Below are 21,640 nucleotides of genomic sequence, written 5' to 3'. Positions count from 1 at the left end.
TTGTAACAAAAATGGGATTCTGTGAAATCCAAATGAGAATCATAAATAATATAAAATCAGCACTGAGTGTGAATTTAATAAATAGAATTGACTTTTAAAATATGAAGATTCATATATATGTGATCGTATGTATATTCCATCGGCCCCAAAGTATTGCTTGTTCAGCTTTCAAGAGCCTATGACCCAAAGATTCGCTCCAGGATATCTTCTCCGTCTGGCATCAGCCGGTGTTTCAATACTTACTAATAACTACATGAATATAATCCTTTAAATCTGGTTGGCAGAAGAAGCAAAATTTTTCTCAAATGAAGTGTTTAAGTCTAGTTTCTGTATGCTTTGTTAATTTGATTATAACACCTAGCTGGGTCCTTGTAACAAGAGATTTACTGCAGTAAAAGTACCTACTGTCCTTTTTTTTTTTCTTTTGACGAGTTCTCTGTTATTTTTACAAATCCACAATCCGTCAGTCTTGTATAATAGCACAAGATCTTACTCTCTAATTTTCACCACAACTGAATACATTCCCGAAGTTATTGATGGCCCCATAATTTTACGTTTATTTTGTTTGGAATACATTGTGGTTAAAAAAAGATTTTTTAAGAAGACCCACAAACTAAAGTATTGCCCAAGTGACATATTGTTATTTTAAGCCTTCGCCGAATCTTACATATGCTTCATTATGATAAAAAACAGGTTGTAAGGACTGATTCTGTGACCTGTTTTTCTCATTTTAACCCTACTGATATGTCACCCATGGCAACCTTAAACTGATTTTAATAGAGTCGATCCTATTATTCATTTAAATTGAGGTGCAAGAGCACTTAGACCAGGGAAATTTGCATTCAGCAAATGGGGATTTGATGAGTAAAAATGATAAGATATATGTTGTATAACATGGCCTATTTTGCTAGCAAATAAACAGCTCTTGAAATTGATAAACTTCAGAATATTTTATCCTCAAATGTTTATACATAAATGATTAAAATGCATTAGCAATTCTGCTTTTAAAAAAAAACATATTGGGAAAACAACACAGTTGTGTTGCTTAAATTTGTAATTAACAAATTTATTACTAATTCTGTTCAGTTCTTTAATATGCTGCATTCCTGAAGAAGAACATTAATACACAATGGCATAAAGAAGCTAATTTTAAGACTTTGGAGAAATGAATGTCTTTTAATGCTGTGTGTTTCTCTTATCTACATGCCACATTATTGTAATAAGTACATTCAGGAATAATTTCTTTTCAAATATTTTTACAAATCTTGCTCTTATTTGCATGCAAGTAAGTTGTCAGCTTAAATCTTTGAAATGCAAAATATATCTCATTTCTATATTTCATCAAGGAGCCTTTCATGTTTAATAAATTACAACTTAGATCCTCCAAGACTTTGTTTTTCATTAACTAAAAGCAAAAGGATACATTTAAAATCTTAATCACAACCTGCAAGGGTATTTGCATGTTGCTGATATTTGTCTTGATGGGACTTTTTTTAATATTTGCAAACTAATCAGGATAGCAAGGTTATACCAATAATTTCTGAAGACAAAAAACTTTCTGCATTATTTTCTTTATTACATCCAAGCAGAAAACTTAAATAAAAACTTTCAGTGCCTTAGCCCCAACAATCTGTATATTTTTTTGTACATACTCCTCCTCTCTTAAAGATTTTAAGTGGAGAAAATGGCCACATCACAGGAGCACTATGGAAAAATGTGTAGAAGAATGTCACATCTGGGTTCGGCCTAGTCTTTTATTCGTGCTCGATCAGCATGTATTGGACAGAATCGTTAACAACACAAAACAAGCAAAAGGTACATCACCCACTACCGCCACCCTGATAACCACCTGGTGATACTACAGAGAGATGTGGACCCAGGAGAAATCAAAGGAGAGCTGCACTCTTTTCATTTAACCCCAGCTTAGACAGGAGATGAGGTTGTTTCTGCTTTTTGTGGTTGTGGTTGTTATTTTTATTTTCTCCAAACATCCGAGCTGATCTTGCAGAAAGTCTTCTGGACTCTGAAATAGGATGGATCATCTCATCTCAGCAGAGGCAAAAAAAAAAAAAAAAAAAAAATCGGGACAGTTAGCATGATATCCTTATTGCAGGGGTCCCATGGGCCACAGCAATACAATGTCACAGAAGAGGCAAACTTCTGCTGAACTTGCTGCCCTGGGACCTTCAGTTAATCTTTTGCTCGAGAATGGAACATCAAAAAACCCTGAGCAGTTTTAAAAATATGCAGCTAATGTCATGCAGTTAAACTGATGTAGCATGCATGTTGTTTTGCAAGCTAACAGGTTAAATATGGCTTTGCTTTAAGATTCCCATCAAATTTCGTTTTTATAGAGAAATCTCTGAAAGCAGAAGGGGTTGGGGGGGGTGAGGTAAAAAGAAATAAATCATTGTAGTCTCAGGAACAGTAATCCTTGTTGAGGATTTTGGCTGATTGATATAAATAACATCGTCCCCGCCATCTGTCCGAAGAGGGACCTTTCCAGTCAGTGTTAAGCTGCAACGGCAGAATAATTAATGAATGGTGTCCTTTGTGCTGGTAATAAAGACAAGACAAATTATGTTATAATCCAACTGCTGCTCATTTGTCACAGCCAAATAAAATGTCAAATAAAAGTGAGGGGGGCACTGTGTTTGTTTAATGGACTGCAAGCTACCTGTTTCTATTGTTGACAGACAACTAGAGTGTAAGTTCTGAATGTTGCAGGAGAGAAAAACCTCCAAATGGAATTCGCATTTCCTCGGGAGCGGGGGTGGGAATGTAGGGAGACCACGGCGGAGGACTGGCAGATAAACATTGAAGTAAGTTTTAATTAGAGAGCCATAATACCACCCGCTTCTCTGAGTAAGTTGGTTGCGATTACAGTGCAAAAGCGCTGCCTGGAAAGTCCAAGCTATTTGCAAATCTCTAAGATTGGTAGGGCTCTCATCTTGCATTTTCAGGATAGACACATTCATCCAGTTGCTAGGAAAGCCAAATAATGAAAACATAGCTGGGATTTAGCAAGTTCCACTGGGAATTACCTATGATAGAGGGCAGAGCTGCACTTCCTCAGAACATGCTCCTGCTGTAAAAATTCACAAACCTGGCATTCATACAGGCATCTGTCGCTTGCTCTAATGCCAGTTCATAGTATACATACAAACATCTGCTTCCGTGCACAAAGGGATACAGAGCGCTTGACAGGTCTGTGTTAGCAGGGTTCGCAATGCCAGTTCTTTATGCAAAAACCCTAATGCTTCCCGTCAAGCCATTAGAAGTGATACAATCAGCCCAGGCCCCATTAAGCCATCAGTGTCCACCTGTGATAAAGATGGCCATTTGTTTTCTTAAAGCCCACTTAATGTCTGCTTAACTCAATTTGTCAGGAAATGTAGAACAATTTCCTCACAGCCTGAAATTTGGTAGTGGTTCAAAGTCAAAAGGCCAGGTCTAGTCCTATTCAAATGATATAATAAACAGTCTTCAAATCGAAATCTCCCTTGAGGAGCTGATGTTTACTTAAAAAAAAAAATTATGTTAGCTAGAAAAGAATAACATTTGCATCCTTTATTGTTGTTTTTTTTTAATTTTTAAAGTCCTGGAAGATGTCTACCGGTGAAAAGGGCCATTGCTTGATTATATGAGAAAATAACTTTATTCTCTTTTTTAAATTCAGCCTGAAATTGGTTTTAGAAAGAACAGAAGAGCCTTTGCAAAGCACCAGTCCCTTACTATAGCAATCACGTCCAACCTCTTTAAGGAATCCCACTGTAATATGCCCAAGTATACTTTTTAGTCTAATTCTGTTTACAGCATTCTCCATATCGCTTATATTTCTAGCTATTTGTTGGAGGCTGATATTGTCTTTTTGTATACCTTAAGAGAGAGAATTAATAGATTCTTTTTGAAAAATGTTTTATTTTGAAAATGATATTAATCAAATCTAGGGGCTGACTTTGCCACCATCCCAATTTACTTTTAAACACATGGCCAATTACATATGCTTAAATATATCTGGCCATCTGGAGGACAGAAAGGAATCAGAAGACATTTCTAAGAGTAACCAACAGGGGGCTCTCTTAAATATCCCAGATATACTGACTTCCTACCATCCCAAATTAGTTGTCCATTCAAATCTAACCCCAATTTTGAAAAGAATTTAAATCAAAAATTTAATTTTTGATTGTCTAACAACTTCTGCATTCAGAATATTTAGCTTTTGGTTCCTTGTGTTTCTGCTTGGTAAAACTAGGAGCTAACTACTGATGCCAACTCTGAAGAATAATTTCTCAACTCACTATGCATGCAAGGTGAACTGAAGAACCAAGTCAGTTATCTGGATAATTTAATCAACATGTATTAATTGGGCATCTAACATGTACAGAAAAATTGAGACAAAAGTAAAGTTTAAGGGTTTAAATTACCTGGATATGACCTCATTTCTCAACTTTTCGCTACTAGTAGAGAAAGCTTTAACGAATGTAGTTTCCAAAAGAGAAGAGAAATTGATGTGACTTAAACGGATAGGTAGGAATAAAATGTGTGTTTCGATGTAAGCTCTAGAGCAGTCTTTTTTTTTTTTCACTTAGAAATACCACCATTAAGTCTTATCCTTGAACTAGTGTTGTGTTGATAGGTTTTATTTCTCACGCTTCAGAGGTTCAGTCCAATAGGTGATGTAACTCCCTAAGAAAAGATTTGATTGAGGAAGAATCAGAAATCAGAATGTGGAACTAGAATATATTTACATATATTGCACTGCATCACCCTGGGTCTTTCTTCAAGTTGCAAATATATAATCCTGTGGCATTTTACATTTTCTGTACTCTCCCTGCAAGCACCCTATACCCAATATTTTCATCCATGAAAAGAAAGTATCAAATTCCAACCTTGCTTTCTTGATTCTAGAATTTAGTCACTAAATAAAAGATTAACTGCAACAGAAAAACCTAGAGGAAAGTCCAGTATATTATTTTCCTAGAAATGGTTTGATCTGTGAAAATAGTATATTTTTCTATGGCTTAGAACAACTAAAGGTTCTGTACCAAACACAGAGAATTATTTTTCTTATCAAGATAGCACATACTCATTATAGAAAACATGTAAAATGCATTTAAAATGGGGAAGAAAGTGATCTATAGTCCTGTTATTCAAAGATAACTTATCATGGTTAATATTTTGGTATATTTTTCTGCAGTCTTTTTAATTAGCTGTTTAGCAAAGCTATAATTATATGGTATCTAAGCAATTGTACAATTTAAAGTTGTCTCTTTTAACAGATTACAAAAATAATAAATATTTATTGAAGCTAACTTGAACAGAAAAGTAAAAAGAAAAAAATTAAAATTACTCTGAATTTCATCATTGTATTTTGTAGATATTTCCTTTTGACCTGTTTGTTCTGCATTTTTTCCCCTGGACTTTTTAAAACATATGCAACATAGGATAATTTGTATATAATACTTATCATTGCTTAATTGTTCGGTCTTTATCACTTTAATTGTCCTCCGATTCAGTTTTTTCAGTACAGTTATTATAGATATAAAGGATGTTTACTAAAGATTCAGTTTTTTCAATACAGTTATTATTGTTTACTAAAGATTCAGGAGTAAACATTCTGCTATTCTCTGAAGCTTTGATTTTTGCGAAGGGAAAACTTTAGTAACTCTCCAGTGCAATGTTCTAATAATGGTGTTTGCTAACAAATGCCAGAACTGAATAGCATCAGTCACTGTTTTAAATGGTCATTAGAGCTTTCACCTGAACTATGAAGGGTGGAGCCCAAGAAAATCATTTCCTGGTACTGAGAATGAAATGGAAGCCAGAGAGAAATAATTCAATGGAGCCTTCTGAGTTTGAGGTCCAAATAAGTATAAAAAGATACTTAGTTTCATTTATAGTGTCTCTCTTCTTGAGTTCTAAATTTTGATTCATTAGTCAGTAGGGCTTACATAATAAACCTTCAAGTAAACTTTTCAAGAAAGCAGTGCTATTATAAATCTTTGCATAGATGAGCATGTCTTTCTGTTATCCTAACATGAAAAAGATGATTGAAGTGTGCACACAGTTTTAAGACCACAGTTTTCCCTCTGAACAACAGATACTGCTTTTACTTCAGAATTTAGTGAGATAAGTCTCAGAAAGCCCGCATGACTACTTAACTTAGTTTTATTTTTGTTCTAATAATTGTATGATAGTGCTTGATCTTCATCATTACAAAGTTTTGCCAAACTATATGAAAATAATACATCTACCCAATGATGTTTTCTTAGAACCTAGCTGTCATTTGTAAAGAGAGAGTTTTTTTTCACTCACAGACAGACATTTTCTTTAATTTTGTCTTTGATTATTGAATATTTTTCAAATGTTCTGGTTTCTTCCTCAAGTACACTTACAAGTTGTAGATAATCTCTCAATTCTCTGACTTCCAGCATGTCTCCTTCCTATCATTTTTTGTTTCCACATTCTGAGGAAGCTTCTCTAGTTTGTCATCCATATCACTGACCTAATTTTTCTACAATGACAGTTTGGCCTTTAATGTAAAATTTAATTTTGTTTTGCATTTTTAGATTTCACACTGTCTTTCCTCACCATCTATCTCCTTATCATCTCATCCTGGTATGTTTTCATCTTATCCAGTTCTCTCCCTATGGCTTGCTGATCCTTTTGATTAGACTCCTTGACATACAAAATTCTGTTGAAAATACTAAGTAGTTTCCTAATTGTCTCATGGTCATTGTGAGAGTTCTGCATTTCTGAGCATTGTTCTCTTACCTGAAATGAGTTTTTTCATAGGTCATGCATTGTTGGAAATTTCGTTATGTTTACTCATCTCAAAAGGTGGAAATGCATGCAACATTCTGTGCACGTTGCATTTTGCCTTTCACCCTCTGCTTTAGTTTTAGCCTAATCTTTGTCCTGGAGTACCATCCAGTTGACAAATTGATAATCACAGCTCTTATATTTATTCTTCTCTAGCACACTTACTGACTTGTGGCCCTACTATCCTGATGATATTTCTCCCACCATGTTTCTTAACTCACTGGCATTCTAAAAGATGAACGACATACAACATTAGAATTCCAAGAATGTGTTCCTAATAGAATTTTGCCAGTCTCCACCTCCCTCCTACGTTTTACATATGGGACTACAATTCCTATGGTGATATGCACCATCATCTGCCTTCCACTCTCAATTATTATTATTATTGTTATTATTGTTATTATTATTCTGCCTTCCATTCTCAATCTCCTTGGTTATTTTGTGGAAATTGCTATCTCTAAATTGTTGCAGGCAAAAGAGAAGTCTTCATCTATAGTTAGAAGGGCAGAGGACAGGTGAGGAAGGGAAGAAGGAAACTATACTATTCACAGTACTCAACACTATCAGCTGAGGAAAGGGAGTTTTTGGTTGGCACAGACCTTGAGTCTTTGATTCTGAAATCAGACAGTTGAAGAAAGAAAGAGAAGGATGTTTCTATCTGCTCTGAGAAAGACAGGCTCTCTGGTTCAATAGTTCAATAGCACAAGTGGTCCCACTTGTGCTGGCACTTTCCAGTTAAATTCCATCTGTCTTGAAGGAAATTACTATAAACTTTTTGTCACCACGTTGCCTGTGAGTCCGTGTTTAAGAATTCTAGTCTTTTTTCTTTGTCTTCAAGCATATTTAGTGACAAGTTCCAAGAGGTGGTTAGGTGTTGCCAATCAGATGCCATTTTTAAACCAAAAGTCAAGATTTGCATCAAGGACATCACATTGAAAGTCTGCATTCAAATTCTCCCTTGGAGTGTGACCTCTGTCTATGACTTCTTCTTTACATTTGCATCTTTACCTGGAAATGGTAACAGACCTGAGAGGAGGATGTTTATTTTTAGTCTTGCCATTTGCAAGGAAGGCCCTTTGAGCCTCTAAGAATATGCTTAGTATCACAAAATGTAAATCAATCATTTATCGTAATGATCGATTTCAAAATATTATTTTTCCATTTGGGGGATTTTTTTTCATTGTCTAAACCACACCTTGGTTCTTTATAAAAAGAATTTTGGACTTTACACCATAGGAAAAAAAAAAGTTTCTATTGGCTTGAATTGCGGGTAAGGAGGTGTGCAAATGGCCTCAAGTCATACATTTGCAGAGGAAATATCATCCAGATGCTCAGGTCAGCCTTTTCTTGCCAGACAGCTAAGAACCATAGCAAAACTGAGTCTACAGTCTTTAACAAAAGAATTCCACAATCACTTACCTTTGAAACGGACATTAATTAAAAGAAACGTATCCCTTGTGATCAGAGTTTAACTACTATTAATCAGAGTTCACCACACAATTAACACTTTGAACTGATTAGCAAATGGAAATCATAGCAAGACATTTTGAGGTTAAAAGAGTGAATGGACATATTCTCTTACCCAACTCACTGTCCCTCATCTTTTAAAAGAAAAAAAAAAAAATTAAGCACTCCAGTCATAACGAACTGGGCAGATTTTGTTTTCAGTGAGGTGTTTGCCATTACATATTGCACATAATGTATGGCACTGTTAGGAGGAAAAAATTGGAGTCAAAGTGGCTGGAAAGTTAGGTCTGCTCTGTAGCACTGTGAGATTGTTGACATCTGCCGAGGTTGGAGCGCTCAGTAAGCAGGAAATGGGGTGTCACTCTGAGTGGTAGTTTACCATTATCCTGGCATCCTAATGAAGTGTCTGCAGTGCACAGAGCTTCTGGATGGCATCTTAACGCACGGCTAAGCAAAAGCACTTCTCTCCCTGTCACTGTCATCCATCTGCCTGCACCCTACTGTAGCCAATGGGATGGAACCATGCTACAATGTGCTATAAGCCATTTAGAGTTGCACATTGCATAATCAGTCCCATCAAATATGTTAAAAATGGCTATTATTGGTTATTTTCTTCAAACTCTGGCACCTGGAGTTTGATACATTAAAGTTAAACTTTTCCAAGTGCTGTTTATGCTATTAATTCCGCATTCCCCTTCCCCCCACTATCTAAATGGGAATGAGTTGCATCCTCATTGTCTTAAGTCCTGTTAATGGACTGAAAGAGTGGTATGAATATTCATTAAAAACTTCACTGTACATCACACTTGGTGAATTTGTCAATTTACGATGGAATGGAATGGTCATTTTCTTCAAGATAACCATTTTTAAGAAAAGGACAAAGAATAAATCAACTCAGATCACAGATCGGTTGTTTTCATCTTTGAGCACATTATTTAGTTTGCAGTGATAGTTTGAGGTCTTTTGATAGATTTCTTTAAAGACACAGTGCATTTCACCAAGTACACTTGCAGTTTAAGCTAGCATTGTCGATGTCGGTGCTTTAACATTACCTCCGATGACATGCACACGCAGTAGAGAAGAGGATATCTGTTATGAGGTGATATAAGTAGAGCAAGGCGTGTGTGTTATCCTCCCGGAACGTCTAAATAGATCATGTGTGATCCTCCGGCCGTGGCTGCATAGCAGCTGGATTGTGGTGGCGAGAATTGGCCTGGTAAGATGGCCACCAAGTTGAGAAGGCTCTTTCTGTCACAGGCAGGGGCAACAGGAATCTGCTAAATTCGGGGGGTAGGGTGGGATTAGATAAACAAGAGGGCATAACATAATTCGGTTGCATCAGGAATTTTTTTCACAGACATTAAAACTATGGTAAACATAACAGCGGGGAGGCTTGTACTGCAGCACAGTGGGAAGCTCAACGCGTCTGCCCGCACCGTGCCTGGTTCAACCACTGCTAGAAGTCTCCGAATTTCATTAGCACTCAACAATTCACCCAGTTCCCCAGAAAAGGAGAAAAAACCCAGGCACCAAAGCCCCTCACTAATTATTGTAAATGCTCCCAGGTTACAGTTTTGGGGGGACAATAATGGCAGAATGATGTTAAGCTAGAATGGAAGAGTCATTCTGAAATAAGAAAGAATAAAAGGGCTCGCTTGTTTGTTTATTTGTCTGTTTGTTTGAAATCAGTGCAGTCTTTCATTCGATGGGTAAGACAGTGTGTTAGAATATTAGACCACCTCTTTACAATGAAATTTTAGATGACCTAACCAAAGTGTGTACAGCTCTTTCTGAGCAGTGAAAGTACAGATTGGTTTCACAAATGACATCTTCCACTCCACCCCCTGCCCCCAAATTTATGCAAGTTCGTCTCACAAATCTCTGAAACAGAAATTGTATCCTTTGGAGGAAATTTATAATAATACAAAAATTAATGTGGAATCAAATGTAGGAAGACTGGCAAACTACTGTAGATTATTGCAAAATACTGCATGTCAAATTCAAGTTTTTATCTCCCCCTCAAAGAATGGAATTCTTTGAGAAAAATATTGGCTTTTTCAAAGGGAGAGAGGTCTGCTATTAATGCCCGTAAACATTTAAAATGGCACAACTTTTTAATGGAATGATAGGTGTTTATTTTTGCTAAATTCAGGCTTGGGAATCTGGTTTCTTCATTCATATCCCCCCAGCTGCTGTCAGCATTACAGCACATCAGCTTTCCTTCATGTGCGGATATTTCTCCAGAACTCATTTGCAAAAAAGTCGAAGCAATATTCAACACCACATCCAAACCTTTTTTAAACACACAAAGAGATAGGAAAACACATCAGAACTAGACCATTGAGAAAATCCTCCTTTCAAATTTACTGTCTGCTTCACGTGCTAGTATAAAGTATCCCGCAAAGTCCTGTTTGTGATCCATTTGAAACAATCTTGATTTGCTTAAATTGTCACATTCTTCTTGCACATTTCTTCCTAAATGCAAAGATGGCAAAGAATTCTCCTCCCTCTTCATTACAGAAGTGCAGAATTTCTGGTTTGTTTATTCCTAATGGAACACTTGAGAAAGAAGAAGATATATAAATATCTCCTTCAGAAGATTAGTTGTCTCAATCTTTTTAAAAGAGAGTATTTGTTCATTTCTTCCCCATGGTAAACAATTTGGGCTTTTCATTGTAATTTTCCATGGTCAAATCAATGCATTTCACTTTACTGTCCTGGCCCCATGGTTCAAAAACATCGTACTTTTTAATATCCTTATTTCTTCTATATATATTAATGTATGTCGTTTAGGACCTAGATAGTTAGGGATAGAACCTAAGCTCCTTTTTAAACAAATTTGTTGGCAGAAGCTTCGACTTCATTGTAACTTACTGGAACAGAATCTGGAAAAACTCACAATCGAACAAAGTAAACTACATCGTACTCCTTATGAGAACACATTTCCAAGCAAAGGATTTCAGGCAACAAATGGCATACGTGTTTTGAGTATTACAAATCAAGCATCAGAAATTTCATCTAATCTACTGGTAAATATTCTATTGACAAGGTCAAGAAGAGAGAAAACTCCGGCCCCCAAGACGGAAGAGAGAATAAGCATTAAAAAAAGTGGACAGTTTATCAACTTTAATTTCTAAAGGACAGTGCAGTCCCTTTATAGGATGTAGAGGAAAGTCCCCTAACTCTACTGAAAGTATGTCCATATGTGTGTGATTCTTCAAAGATTATGTTAAGGATGTTAATGAAAAAGGTGGCTAATAATTTCAAGAAACCATAAAGAAAGAGAGAGAGGGAGAGGAAAGCAAGCTGTGGCAAAAAGCCTGGGCTCAGCAACTTTCTGGGGGAAACGGTGAAATGTGACTATGTGATTTATAATGAGAAAAGGTATCTACAACATACAATTTTCTACCTAGCTGCAAATAATAATTCATAGTGATGTCCCTTCCAGATAAAAGACCTTTGCTATGTAGGACCCATGTGGTAAAATGATCATGATAAATGTCAGACCGGTGCAGGTAACGGCTTTACAAACCATTAAGATTAGCTGGCTCTTTTTTCCGATGATAACGGTAACCATGCTGTGACTCTATGTGGTAATAATATCTCAGTCCTGATAAATGCCAGAGCCAGGCAGAGGTGTTTATCATTCCCAGTTCAGAAATGCTGACTAAAGTTACCACATGTTGCCTGTTTTTCTTCTTTTACAATACTCTCACAATTAAAAAAAAAAAAAGCTGAATCATACAATTATTTTATTCCCCATTTCTTAAAGGAGTTTGATGCTTGTGCTGTTAACTCTCCCCTGCTCTCAATGTCACTGTGCAGCCATGTCGAATGAACTGTCTGGAGAAACAGTTCACCTCATACTAACCACTATCTCCTCTTGAGAGGTGTTTTGTTCCAAATGAATAGTTATGGATAAAGTTGAATATGCTTCTTCAAAAAATATTTTTAACCCAAAAGACAGGGGAAAATATTTCTTCGTTCACATTTTTCTTAATTGTGTGACACATCCTAGTTGTTTTCAAGTGTGATTTTTTTTAATCCCCTATAAATTTAATTTGTCTACCAGTGGAAAGAGGTAGACACATTAAAACTTTAAATCTGGAAAAGTATTTGTAGGATTGCCACCCTCATGAAAATGTACAAAGATAATGCTTAATGTAAATAGCTACTTGAGTATTTGAAAAGAATTACTGGTTTATGGTTAGAAAGATGTCAAATGTCTCAAAACGATAAGGCTGTTTTTTTTTTAAAGGCTTATAAAACCAGATATGCACGGATAAGTATAGTTTAAAGAAAATTCTCAAAGGAGAACTAAATAAACTAGTGAGCTTTATTTTCTCGGCACACACTCTCACCTGAGGATGAATTAGTATCATTTGTAAGTTACAGAAATGTGCTTGGCCACCATGACACTTGCAAAATTACTTTGAAAACAAGAAATTTTAGCCAGGATACTACGATCATGCTTTTCCTGTGAAGATTGCTGCCACTACCTTACTCTTTGATTCAGACAAAGAGCGGCATTGCTGCAAAACTGAGGAAATTTGTTTTAAGAGACAGTTCCAGGTTGGTGAATTTTAGAAAATGTTACCATCCCCAAAGTGATTGCACCAAAGCAATAATACAAGTTATTAAAAGTTACTTAGAGCCTAAAACTTGAATACATTTTCCAAACTTGCCCTCAGTGTGAGGTCAATACACCAGAAGTCCCTAAGATAACATAGATACAGTTACATGAAAAAGAAAAGGTGATTAAATTACTTTCTTGAATGTATTTGGGGATATACAAAGAAGTTAAGAATAATGATTCGAAGACCTTCAGAAATCGATTAGAAAAAATTTTACATTTGTGACTTGGTATTAATTGCATTTCTCAATTATTTTGAATTTTTTGGTATAAGGAACTAACACCCAAGAAGCATTTTGAGTTTAACAATTATCTTAGAGGATTCCTTCAGTCAAAAGAAAGATACAAACTCCACTGATAACTATATAATGATATGTCTTAAGTTTAAACATCTCTGGGACACATTTTGTATCTTATCTGCCCCTCTAGGCTGTAAAATGACAGTAGATAGGGATCAACTTTGTGTTTGCCACACGCTGCACGTTGGTCTTAATAAACATTTTTTTCTTCAACCATGCGTACATATGTATGTTTAATACTCTAAAAATTATTTAACAAAAAGGTATTTTTTTCTTTTCAATAATTTTCTAGTTGGTATTGCCAGAGACTAGGAGTAGAGGTGAAAAGAAACAGAAGTCAGCCTTAACAAAACTAAGTTTGCCCCTAATAGCATGCTGTAGATGGCCTAGCTCCACCTGCACAGGGACCAGAAATGGCCTCTGGAAATGATGCAAAACTGGACAGGATGCTGAAACTTTCCTCACAGGTTGAGGAATCCATGGACTTATGTCAATCAGTTGGCCAGAGAATTTTTGTTACTGACATTTATTAGCTATGGAGAGTTATTTTTAAAATTCTTCCTAAAAGGGAAAAATTGTTCAAAAATCAGACAGCACATTAATATCTCCTGGAAGTAGAAACAAAGAATACAACAGAAATCTGGTGTACCAGTGAGGGGATTAGATCTAATATGCAGGTGATCCCTACTAGAGAAAGTAGATTCAGTTCCGGCTGCATCTTTCCTGCCCTGTGTTCTCAAGTTGAACTGCCTTGACATAGATTATCAGTACCTAAAATCAAACTTACCAGGTAACTGCAGACATTAAGAATGTGTCTTCCTTTTAACTAAAAATAAAAAATGGCTCTTCAGTTTGGATGGGGCGAGGGGAGCAGACTCTTGAAAAATTGCCAATTGCCAACTCCAGATTAGCCTGAAGTCCATTGTTCTTCCTTTTTATGATGCAATGGCACAGCTATTTATAATACACTATGTCTACTTATGAGTTAGAACCAAACACTCTTTCATAATGGACAGCATTCTAAGTATTTATGGCTTCATATGATTTGGGAAATGGCCTTGAACTATGAACAATCATGTGTCAGGGCAGATAGATGATTCAAAAGAAAGATTTTAATGGGAAGGGTACTTACATTCAATAAGCACTTATAATATGTGCATTTATGTACATTGAAACATTTAATTCAACAAATGGGTTGTGCGTGTGTGCGTTTAAATAAGGAACTGGAAGCATCGAAATTCAAGCAACTTGTCCCAAATCATAACTGCAGAGCAAGAATTCTAACTTAGTTCTTTCAGACTCCTTCATGATATACCACTTCTCTTAATTTATAACAGGGATTTAAAGCCTCTATTTGTATCCATTTGTAAGTCTTGAATTTGCTCCCCTCCCCCCCAGTGTTCCTCCCTGAATTCAACGTAAATTATTTAAAGAAAGTTATCAAGCGATTGTTGTCATGCCTTGGATGATTCCTCAACACCCAATTCAAATTTTATAATTAAAAATCATGTCCTCAAAGATTTGCATCCAGTTGTATGGTACACTAAAAAAATAAAATGTTCTCTGAAGATAATCATTCCTCCTGTAAGCCAGGACAGTCTCTAACTGAATTCTGAAATGGTGATGATACAAAGAATAGAAAGTGAATAGAAACTAAACTGCTTTCTTCCAAATATAGCCCTGACGTATAAGTGACTACCATTTTTTTCATACAGGATGCACTATACATTCCAGAGTAACTTTCAGAAGCAGAACAGCTGTGATATTGCTGACCTCCTCAAAACAAAGGGGTACAGTTGTCCTTTAAGAATTACAGACAAATAGAAAGAATAGTACTACTGATACATTGGTTACTGGGAGAATCTGGTCTTTTCTTCCCCTGGGTGAACCTACATAACAAAGCAGAATTAATTTTGAAATATGATTTAACATGTGACTATAAATAAGTTAAGAATAATAAATGCATAGATGATAAGGCCGGAAAAGTGTCCAGGGGTCACCAGGTCCAGGGTTTTGCACTGCACAGAACTCTTTCCATCGTTGTATAACTTTCTCTTATCTCTGCAAAAAAAGGCATTCGGTTGTAAATGTCCTTGTTTTAGTAGCAACATTTCATGCAGATGAATGCAAATGCATCATAAACCATATTTTTAAAAATGTGTCCTCAAAACCATGAATCAGAGGAAAACTGTAAAGCCACATCCTTACCATAACATTAAAGGCTATTTCACATCATGCAGGAGCTGTTACTTCTCTAACTGGCCTGGAGTTGTTTTTGAAGAAGCTCATTTACAAAAGAGTTTAAGGTAGTTTGAGAATATGGGGCCAGGTGAGTGAGGAATAGGCATTAGTAAAAAACAGTTTACTATCTCAATATGTACATGTACACTGTGCATATTTTTACATAGACATTTTTGCTACTATTGGGTCGCAAGAATGAAGCACTACAGAAAGATTTTGTATGCAATGTGGGTTCACAGCTCAGAGATTGGAGAGGCTATTGGGATCTGGGTGGGAACTAAAACAGACGTATTAGAGAACATAGAGTAGATACAAAAATAAATTATAAGGGAATGAAGGTAGGAGCAAATGTGAGTGAAAAAGGAAAGAATCATGGAGGTTTTTTTTAATTACTGGCAAGATTTTGTGTAAGTCTCTTAGTATACAGTTTACCTAAGAGGTTCTCTAATTCTCCATGCAGAAAAGGTTCATTTCCCCCCTTTTAGACATAATGTAAAAGAGTCAGAGATATCTCAAAGTCTTCTCAGAACTCTCAATACTTCACAAGAATGAGAAACCATATGCTGAAGGAGAAATATTAATAGAAAATGCTGTCTTTCAGATGCTCGCTGAATCAGTTGAAGACAGTTGACACATCTGTAGTAAACTGTGTCTGAATCTTAGCTCATTAACCACTGCTGTATTATGTATGCTGATTCCAACTCCTAATATGACACATCAATAAACCAGATCAGAAAAGGTGTCATTTTGATTTTAATGTATCCAATTGTATTTTTAGATGTTCCTCTACTTAGAAGTGTTTGTGTTATTTCCTGATTTTACAAGCTATGGAAGAGTGGGTATGGTATTGATTTGAAGGGGAAACCACTGCTTTCCTATAACCTTTTCAAAGATTTTGTTCTGATTATGTTGTAAGAACAATAAATTGCTCCTCCTTGATAATATTTCAGCCCTCTCTAAGCCATTGTCCAGTACCCCCTCCACTACTTAAGTGTAACCCAGCCACAAATATGTATATACCACCATTCATTCCAGTTCCTCAATTATGTGTGAAAGCAGAGGAAGAGAGAAAAATGTTTCTATAAAGTATTCTTCGTGTAGGATGTTTCTTACAAGCAGATATGGGAACCACCATGTACTTTTATAAGAATTCTTGCATGGAACTGAGCTGCTCATCAGTCAGATCATCGGTCTCTCTGCCCACCACAAGTTATTTAGTGTGTTGTAAAATGTCAGGCTACCATAGCAAGTGTACCGTCACCCACTGGCACCAACTCAGTTCAAGTATTAGAAACTACATTTTGAACGCTGACTGCAACCAGGTAGTATGCTCATTGCTGAAGATAAAAGGTGAACCATACCCAGCATGGGCCTCAAAAAAGGTGGCGGGGGGGCGGGGGTGAACACTTATGGAGTACCTACTTTTTACTAGTCATCGTTAGGTTCATTACATACTATCTTGTTCAATCCATAAAATTGGCCTCAGACATTTTTCAAAGAAAATAAGAAACTTGTCCAAGACCACACAGCTAATAAAAAGCTGTTACAGAATTCAAACCAAGGTCTGTCTGTTCCAATCTGTGTTCATGTCTTTCCTTTGTTCACTAATTCTTTCTTTATTCATTTAACCCACTATATACCAGTATAAGAGCTGCCTCAGTTTATGGGAAAATTCTCAGTTTAATAGGAAAAATTGAACGGCATTCAAGCCATGAAAATATCATGCAGAATGTTATCTACATAGAATGTCTTAAGTGCAATGGAACATAGAACAGGGACTTTGTCTAGGGAAGGTCATAATTCTTTTACCTAGTGGTTAAACAGACAAACTAAAGTTTTAATTCCTGCCCAGGCACCATGGCAGTGACCTTGCACATTCAAGTATGTCCAGTTAAGCAACACCAGCCTTTCTTAAACCTACCCAGACTGGAGTATATTTCCCTAAAACTGAGGTTTGCTGGATATAGCCATTTAGACCACTCTCCATTTATTGTCTGTCAGGCTTAGATTATGGCCACTACTCCTATAGTCCTCAATGTCAACAGATCCCTTTTTTGGAGACTCTGACATTGACCTAATCATAACCATGGCCAGAGACTTCAGTGAAATTAGAAAGGCTCTCCTTCCTTTCCCTCCTCTCCCTCACCTCTCCTAATTTCATCTTAATTGCTTGAATCAAGTAGTTCAGCAGATCCTTAGGTAAATTCAACTACTAGCATCATGCCAAACTATGCAGAATATACCCATCTCATAAATATATAAATGTATGTATATGTACCTGTTTATGTATATGATCATTGGTGTGTTGCATTAGCTTCAGATGGCTAGATACAAGGTATCCAAGTATCCCTAAGTGCTCTGTCCTGAATGTACTGTACCAATTTCACTCTCATCTTTATTGACTTTGTTTTCCTTCTTTTTCTGAGTTTCTCATATCCTATAGGCTCCAACTGGTCCTGTGAAGCATCACATTGTCTTACCATCATTAAGCTACAAGGTGGCTTTCTACCCTTCGGCAGAAAGATTAGATCTGCTGTCTGCTGTGATGTTGCAACCGGCTTTTCTGTTTTTCTCTCTCTTTTTCTCTCCCCTTTGTCTCTTTCATTTGCAGTTGTCCAATCCATATTATTCCGGAACTCTTCTAAGAGTAAGTGCAGTTTTGAAAGCTCAGACTGTGGGAGGCATTATTTATAGACCTCTGTGGTTTCAGGAAGAAGAAGAAACGCTTCCAAGCAGAGTTCTACTAGGAAGACTGCCCCCACCCTACTTTAGCCAAATACTATCTTCTGCAGGATATTTTCCTGTAATTCCTTATAAAAAGTTTCTTTTGCAAAAGTGTATTTAAAAAAAGGAAAACAAAACACCCTGCCAGTTTCTACACTAACTCTTTCTTGCCCCACTGTATAAAGTTTATATACCTAATAACAGGTGATTATGAACTGGGCTTTTGGAAGCACACTGTATTAGGAAGTACGTTTGGTTTAGAGACCCACCTTCAAAGGCTTCAGTACACAAGGACTTATTATGTTAAAGAAACTCAGAGACCAACAGTGCAGGACTGGGCTGACTGCTCCACAGATTCAGGGAAGCTCTTTATACTGTGTGTCCCACTCTGCATAGCCTCAGTTCTCAAGGTCATCTCATGGTACAACCATGCCATCTACATTCTGAGGAGCAGAAAGGCCAAAGGACCACAAAGATAAATTAGCCTCCTGCACACAGCCTCCCCGGAAGTCCCACATAACACTTTGCCTTCTCATTGGCTGGACTCTGTCATACGGTCATTCCAGCTGCCAAGCAAGGAAGCTAGGATGAAGGATGTGGCCATCCCTTCAACAGCGGGATTGTCTAGCTAAAGAAGAAGAGAATGGATATTGCGTGGGTGGGTGCCTTACATATTATTCTCTTATCTATCATCTTTTCCAGCAGTGGCCTCTTTAGAATCATCAGGAGCTCTGTGCTAGAAGTTAACGTATAGAAAGGAAAGGCACCTGAGTCAGTGTATCTAAGGAGTTTAAGTTTGAGAAGTAATTATAATTCTGGGCCCTGGTTAAAACTATGGTAAGATAAATTCTCTAGTGTACTAAGTAACTCAGTTCTTCTTATGCCACCCATGCCCAGAAAGGCAAAAAGAAACAAAATGAAGGAAAACAACCAATATGGTATGTAGTTTTGAACAACTTCCTATTGTTTTAAAATGTATATGACCAAAAAATTAAAAATCAATAAAAAATACAAATTAAAAAATGAAACAAAATGTATATGAATAAGTATTATGCTTTCAAATTTATTTGCACTTTTTTGTTTTACAGCAAAAGCAAAATGTATTAGGGAGAAAAGATAGCATAGAACTAATTTTAAAAGTTCTTTACTTCTCCACAAAATCAAGCAAAATAATAGAATGTTGGTAATTGAATGAGAATATATGTCCTTGTGTGTTTGTTTTATATTGTTGCTGTAACAAATTGTCACAAACTCAGTGGCTTCAAACCATAAGAATTTATTATCTTACGTTCCTGAAGACCAGAAGTGTGAAGTCAGTTTCACTGGGCAAAAATCAAGGTGCTGGCAGGCCTGTGTCCCTTCTGGAGGCTCTCTTCCTTCAGCTTTTCTGGTTTTTAGAGGCTCTCTTTACTCCTTGGCCCATGGTCCTTTATCACATAGCCAAATCTCCTTTCGTTTTCATTGTCATATCCCCTCTCTCTCTGACTCTGACCCTCCTGCTTCCCTCTTAGCCACCTTTGTGATTACATTGGGCCTCCCAGATAATCCAGAATAATCTCCCCATCTCAGAATCCCTAATTTAATCACATTTGCAAAGTCCCTTTTTCCATGGAAGGTAACATTCACAGGTTCCAGAGATTAGGACAGAGACATCTTTGGAGGGCCATTATTTACCCTGCCACAACTTGTAAAATAGTAAAGCATTTATGAAAACGGATGTAGTACCTGATCTTAATAAGAAGATCGTGTCAGAGCCACACTGTTGCTGCTTTCATTTTCCCATGATCTAATTCAGAGTCAAAATAAAGAAACTTCATGATCCTGATTTCAAGTATAACTATTCCCTTTGGCTGCTAATTAGAACTTTTAAGTTGCTCAGACTTAGTCCAGAATTCTCCTAAGAAAATTCCCTCATGCACCTAAGAAATATCATTCTTTTCTAACCTTCCTTTTTAATTTCTTTTTTTTTTTTCCAGAAAAGCAAGACAATAACACAAGAATTGAAACTATAAAGTCTCTTGTACAAAAACTCCCTCCACCAAATCGTGACACCATGAAAGTCCTCTTTGGACACCTAACTAAGTAAGTTGCAAAGTTTCTGGTTGTTCTGTCACAGTCTCATTTCCTAAATGAGCAATATTTAATTTCAAATCTCTAATACAAGAGTTTCCGAATGCATCAATCTCAGATTTCCCTCTCCAGCTGATCCGCGTCTTCCTGCAGAAGCTGGGGAATGTACTAGAGGTAGGAAGGGGAACCTACAAAAGGAACTTTTAAAATACTTTCTTTTTTCTGGCTTTTCAACAAGTAGATGTTTGCTGATTGATTGTCAGAACTGTAGCCAGAGCCCTGGGATGGGCTGGGTTTACTTTGTTATTTAGTATAATGGCAAGAGCCTGAAATGATTCAGACATGAGTTCAAAACCTAGCCTCACCACATACCAAGAGTGATGACCACAAATAAGTTACTTAAACTCTCTGATATCCAATTCCTTCGTCTGTAAGACACTGATTCACATTGATAAGGTGCCATCCATGTAAACAGCTAAAAGAAGAGTATTTCTGGAAGAAAAAAAGACAGTGTAAAGACCCAGAGGCCGCACAGAGCTTTATGTATTTGCAAAGCAGAAAGCAGGCCAGGCGGGCTAGAGCCTAATGGACAAGGGGCATGGTGGTGGAGTTGAGGTCATAGATGTTGGACCAGTGTAAGATCACATAGGTTCTCGTGGGCCACAGTGAGAGAGTGGAATTCCATTCTAAATACAGTGAAGAGCCATAAAGAGTGCTAAATTGAGGGATATACAAGATCACCCTGGCTGACAGGTGGAGAATGATTTGCAAAAGTGAAAGCAGGGAAACCTATACGGAGGAGACCATAGTAGTCCAGGCAAGAAGTAATGGTGACTTCAGTGGAGATCTTAAAGAGGTATTTTGATGATGGATCAGATTGTATTTGCTGATGGTTGGGGTGCAGTGGGGAAGGGAAAGGAGAAATTGAGTGTGCCTGTTAGGGTTTGGGTTTGGGCAAGTGGAGAAATGGTAGTGCGGCACAGATGGGTAAAACTGGAGGAGGAACAGGCTGAATAGGAAGAGCCGACTGGAGAACTTCATTCTGGACATGTTAAGTTTGAAATGACTGTTCCTCATTTGCCTTCTGTTAACACCTTCTTCAGATAATGCAAAGTGCAATACAAGTGATGAGGTTGTAGCTTTCACCATATGCATATAGTAATGTTGAAGCCTGACAGAGTTTCAAATAGATTGGGCTGTTTTGCTTTTGTGAGATTAAATCTCTTTAATCACCCATGCCTTAGGTTGAGTCATTCCTACAGCTTATTCAACTCATCCACTACGTGATTTTTAATTGTAAATGTAATGTGCAGAATTGCACACACACAAAATTTAAGCAACTGTCGTGCATGTAAGTCAAATTTACCTACTAGTCACTCTT

General features: G+C 36.8%; 1 protein-coding gene across 2 annotated transcripts in view; it reads left to right on the top strand.

The window, feature by feature from the left end:
* The window catches only part of ARHGAP15 (Rho GTPase activating protein 15), a 621,121-nt gene that overhangs the window by 542,071 nt on the left and 57,410 nt on the right, over positions 1 to 21,640 (top strand). For both annotated transcript variants that reach the window (XM_060015714.1, XM_060015716.1), the window contains one exon: positions 20,166 to 20,271. In XM_060015714.1, the coding sequence (XP_059871697.1) occupies positions 20,166 to 20,271 (106 nt within the window). The remainder of the gene's footprint in view (positions 1 to 20,165; positions 20,272 to 21,640) is intronic.

Source organism: Delphinus delphis, chromosome 7 (genome assembly GCF_949987515.2).
Source record: "Delphinus delphis chromosome 7, mDelDel1.2, whole genome shotgun sequence".
In the NCBI taxonomy this organism is placed as follows: domain Eukaryota; kingdom Metazoa; phylum Chordata; class Mammalia; order Artiodactyla; family Delphinidae; genus Delphinus; species Delphinus delphis.
Note: the sequence above shows the minus strand (reverse complement) of the source record. Positions and strands in the feature narration are given on the sequence as shown.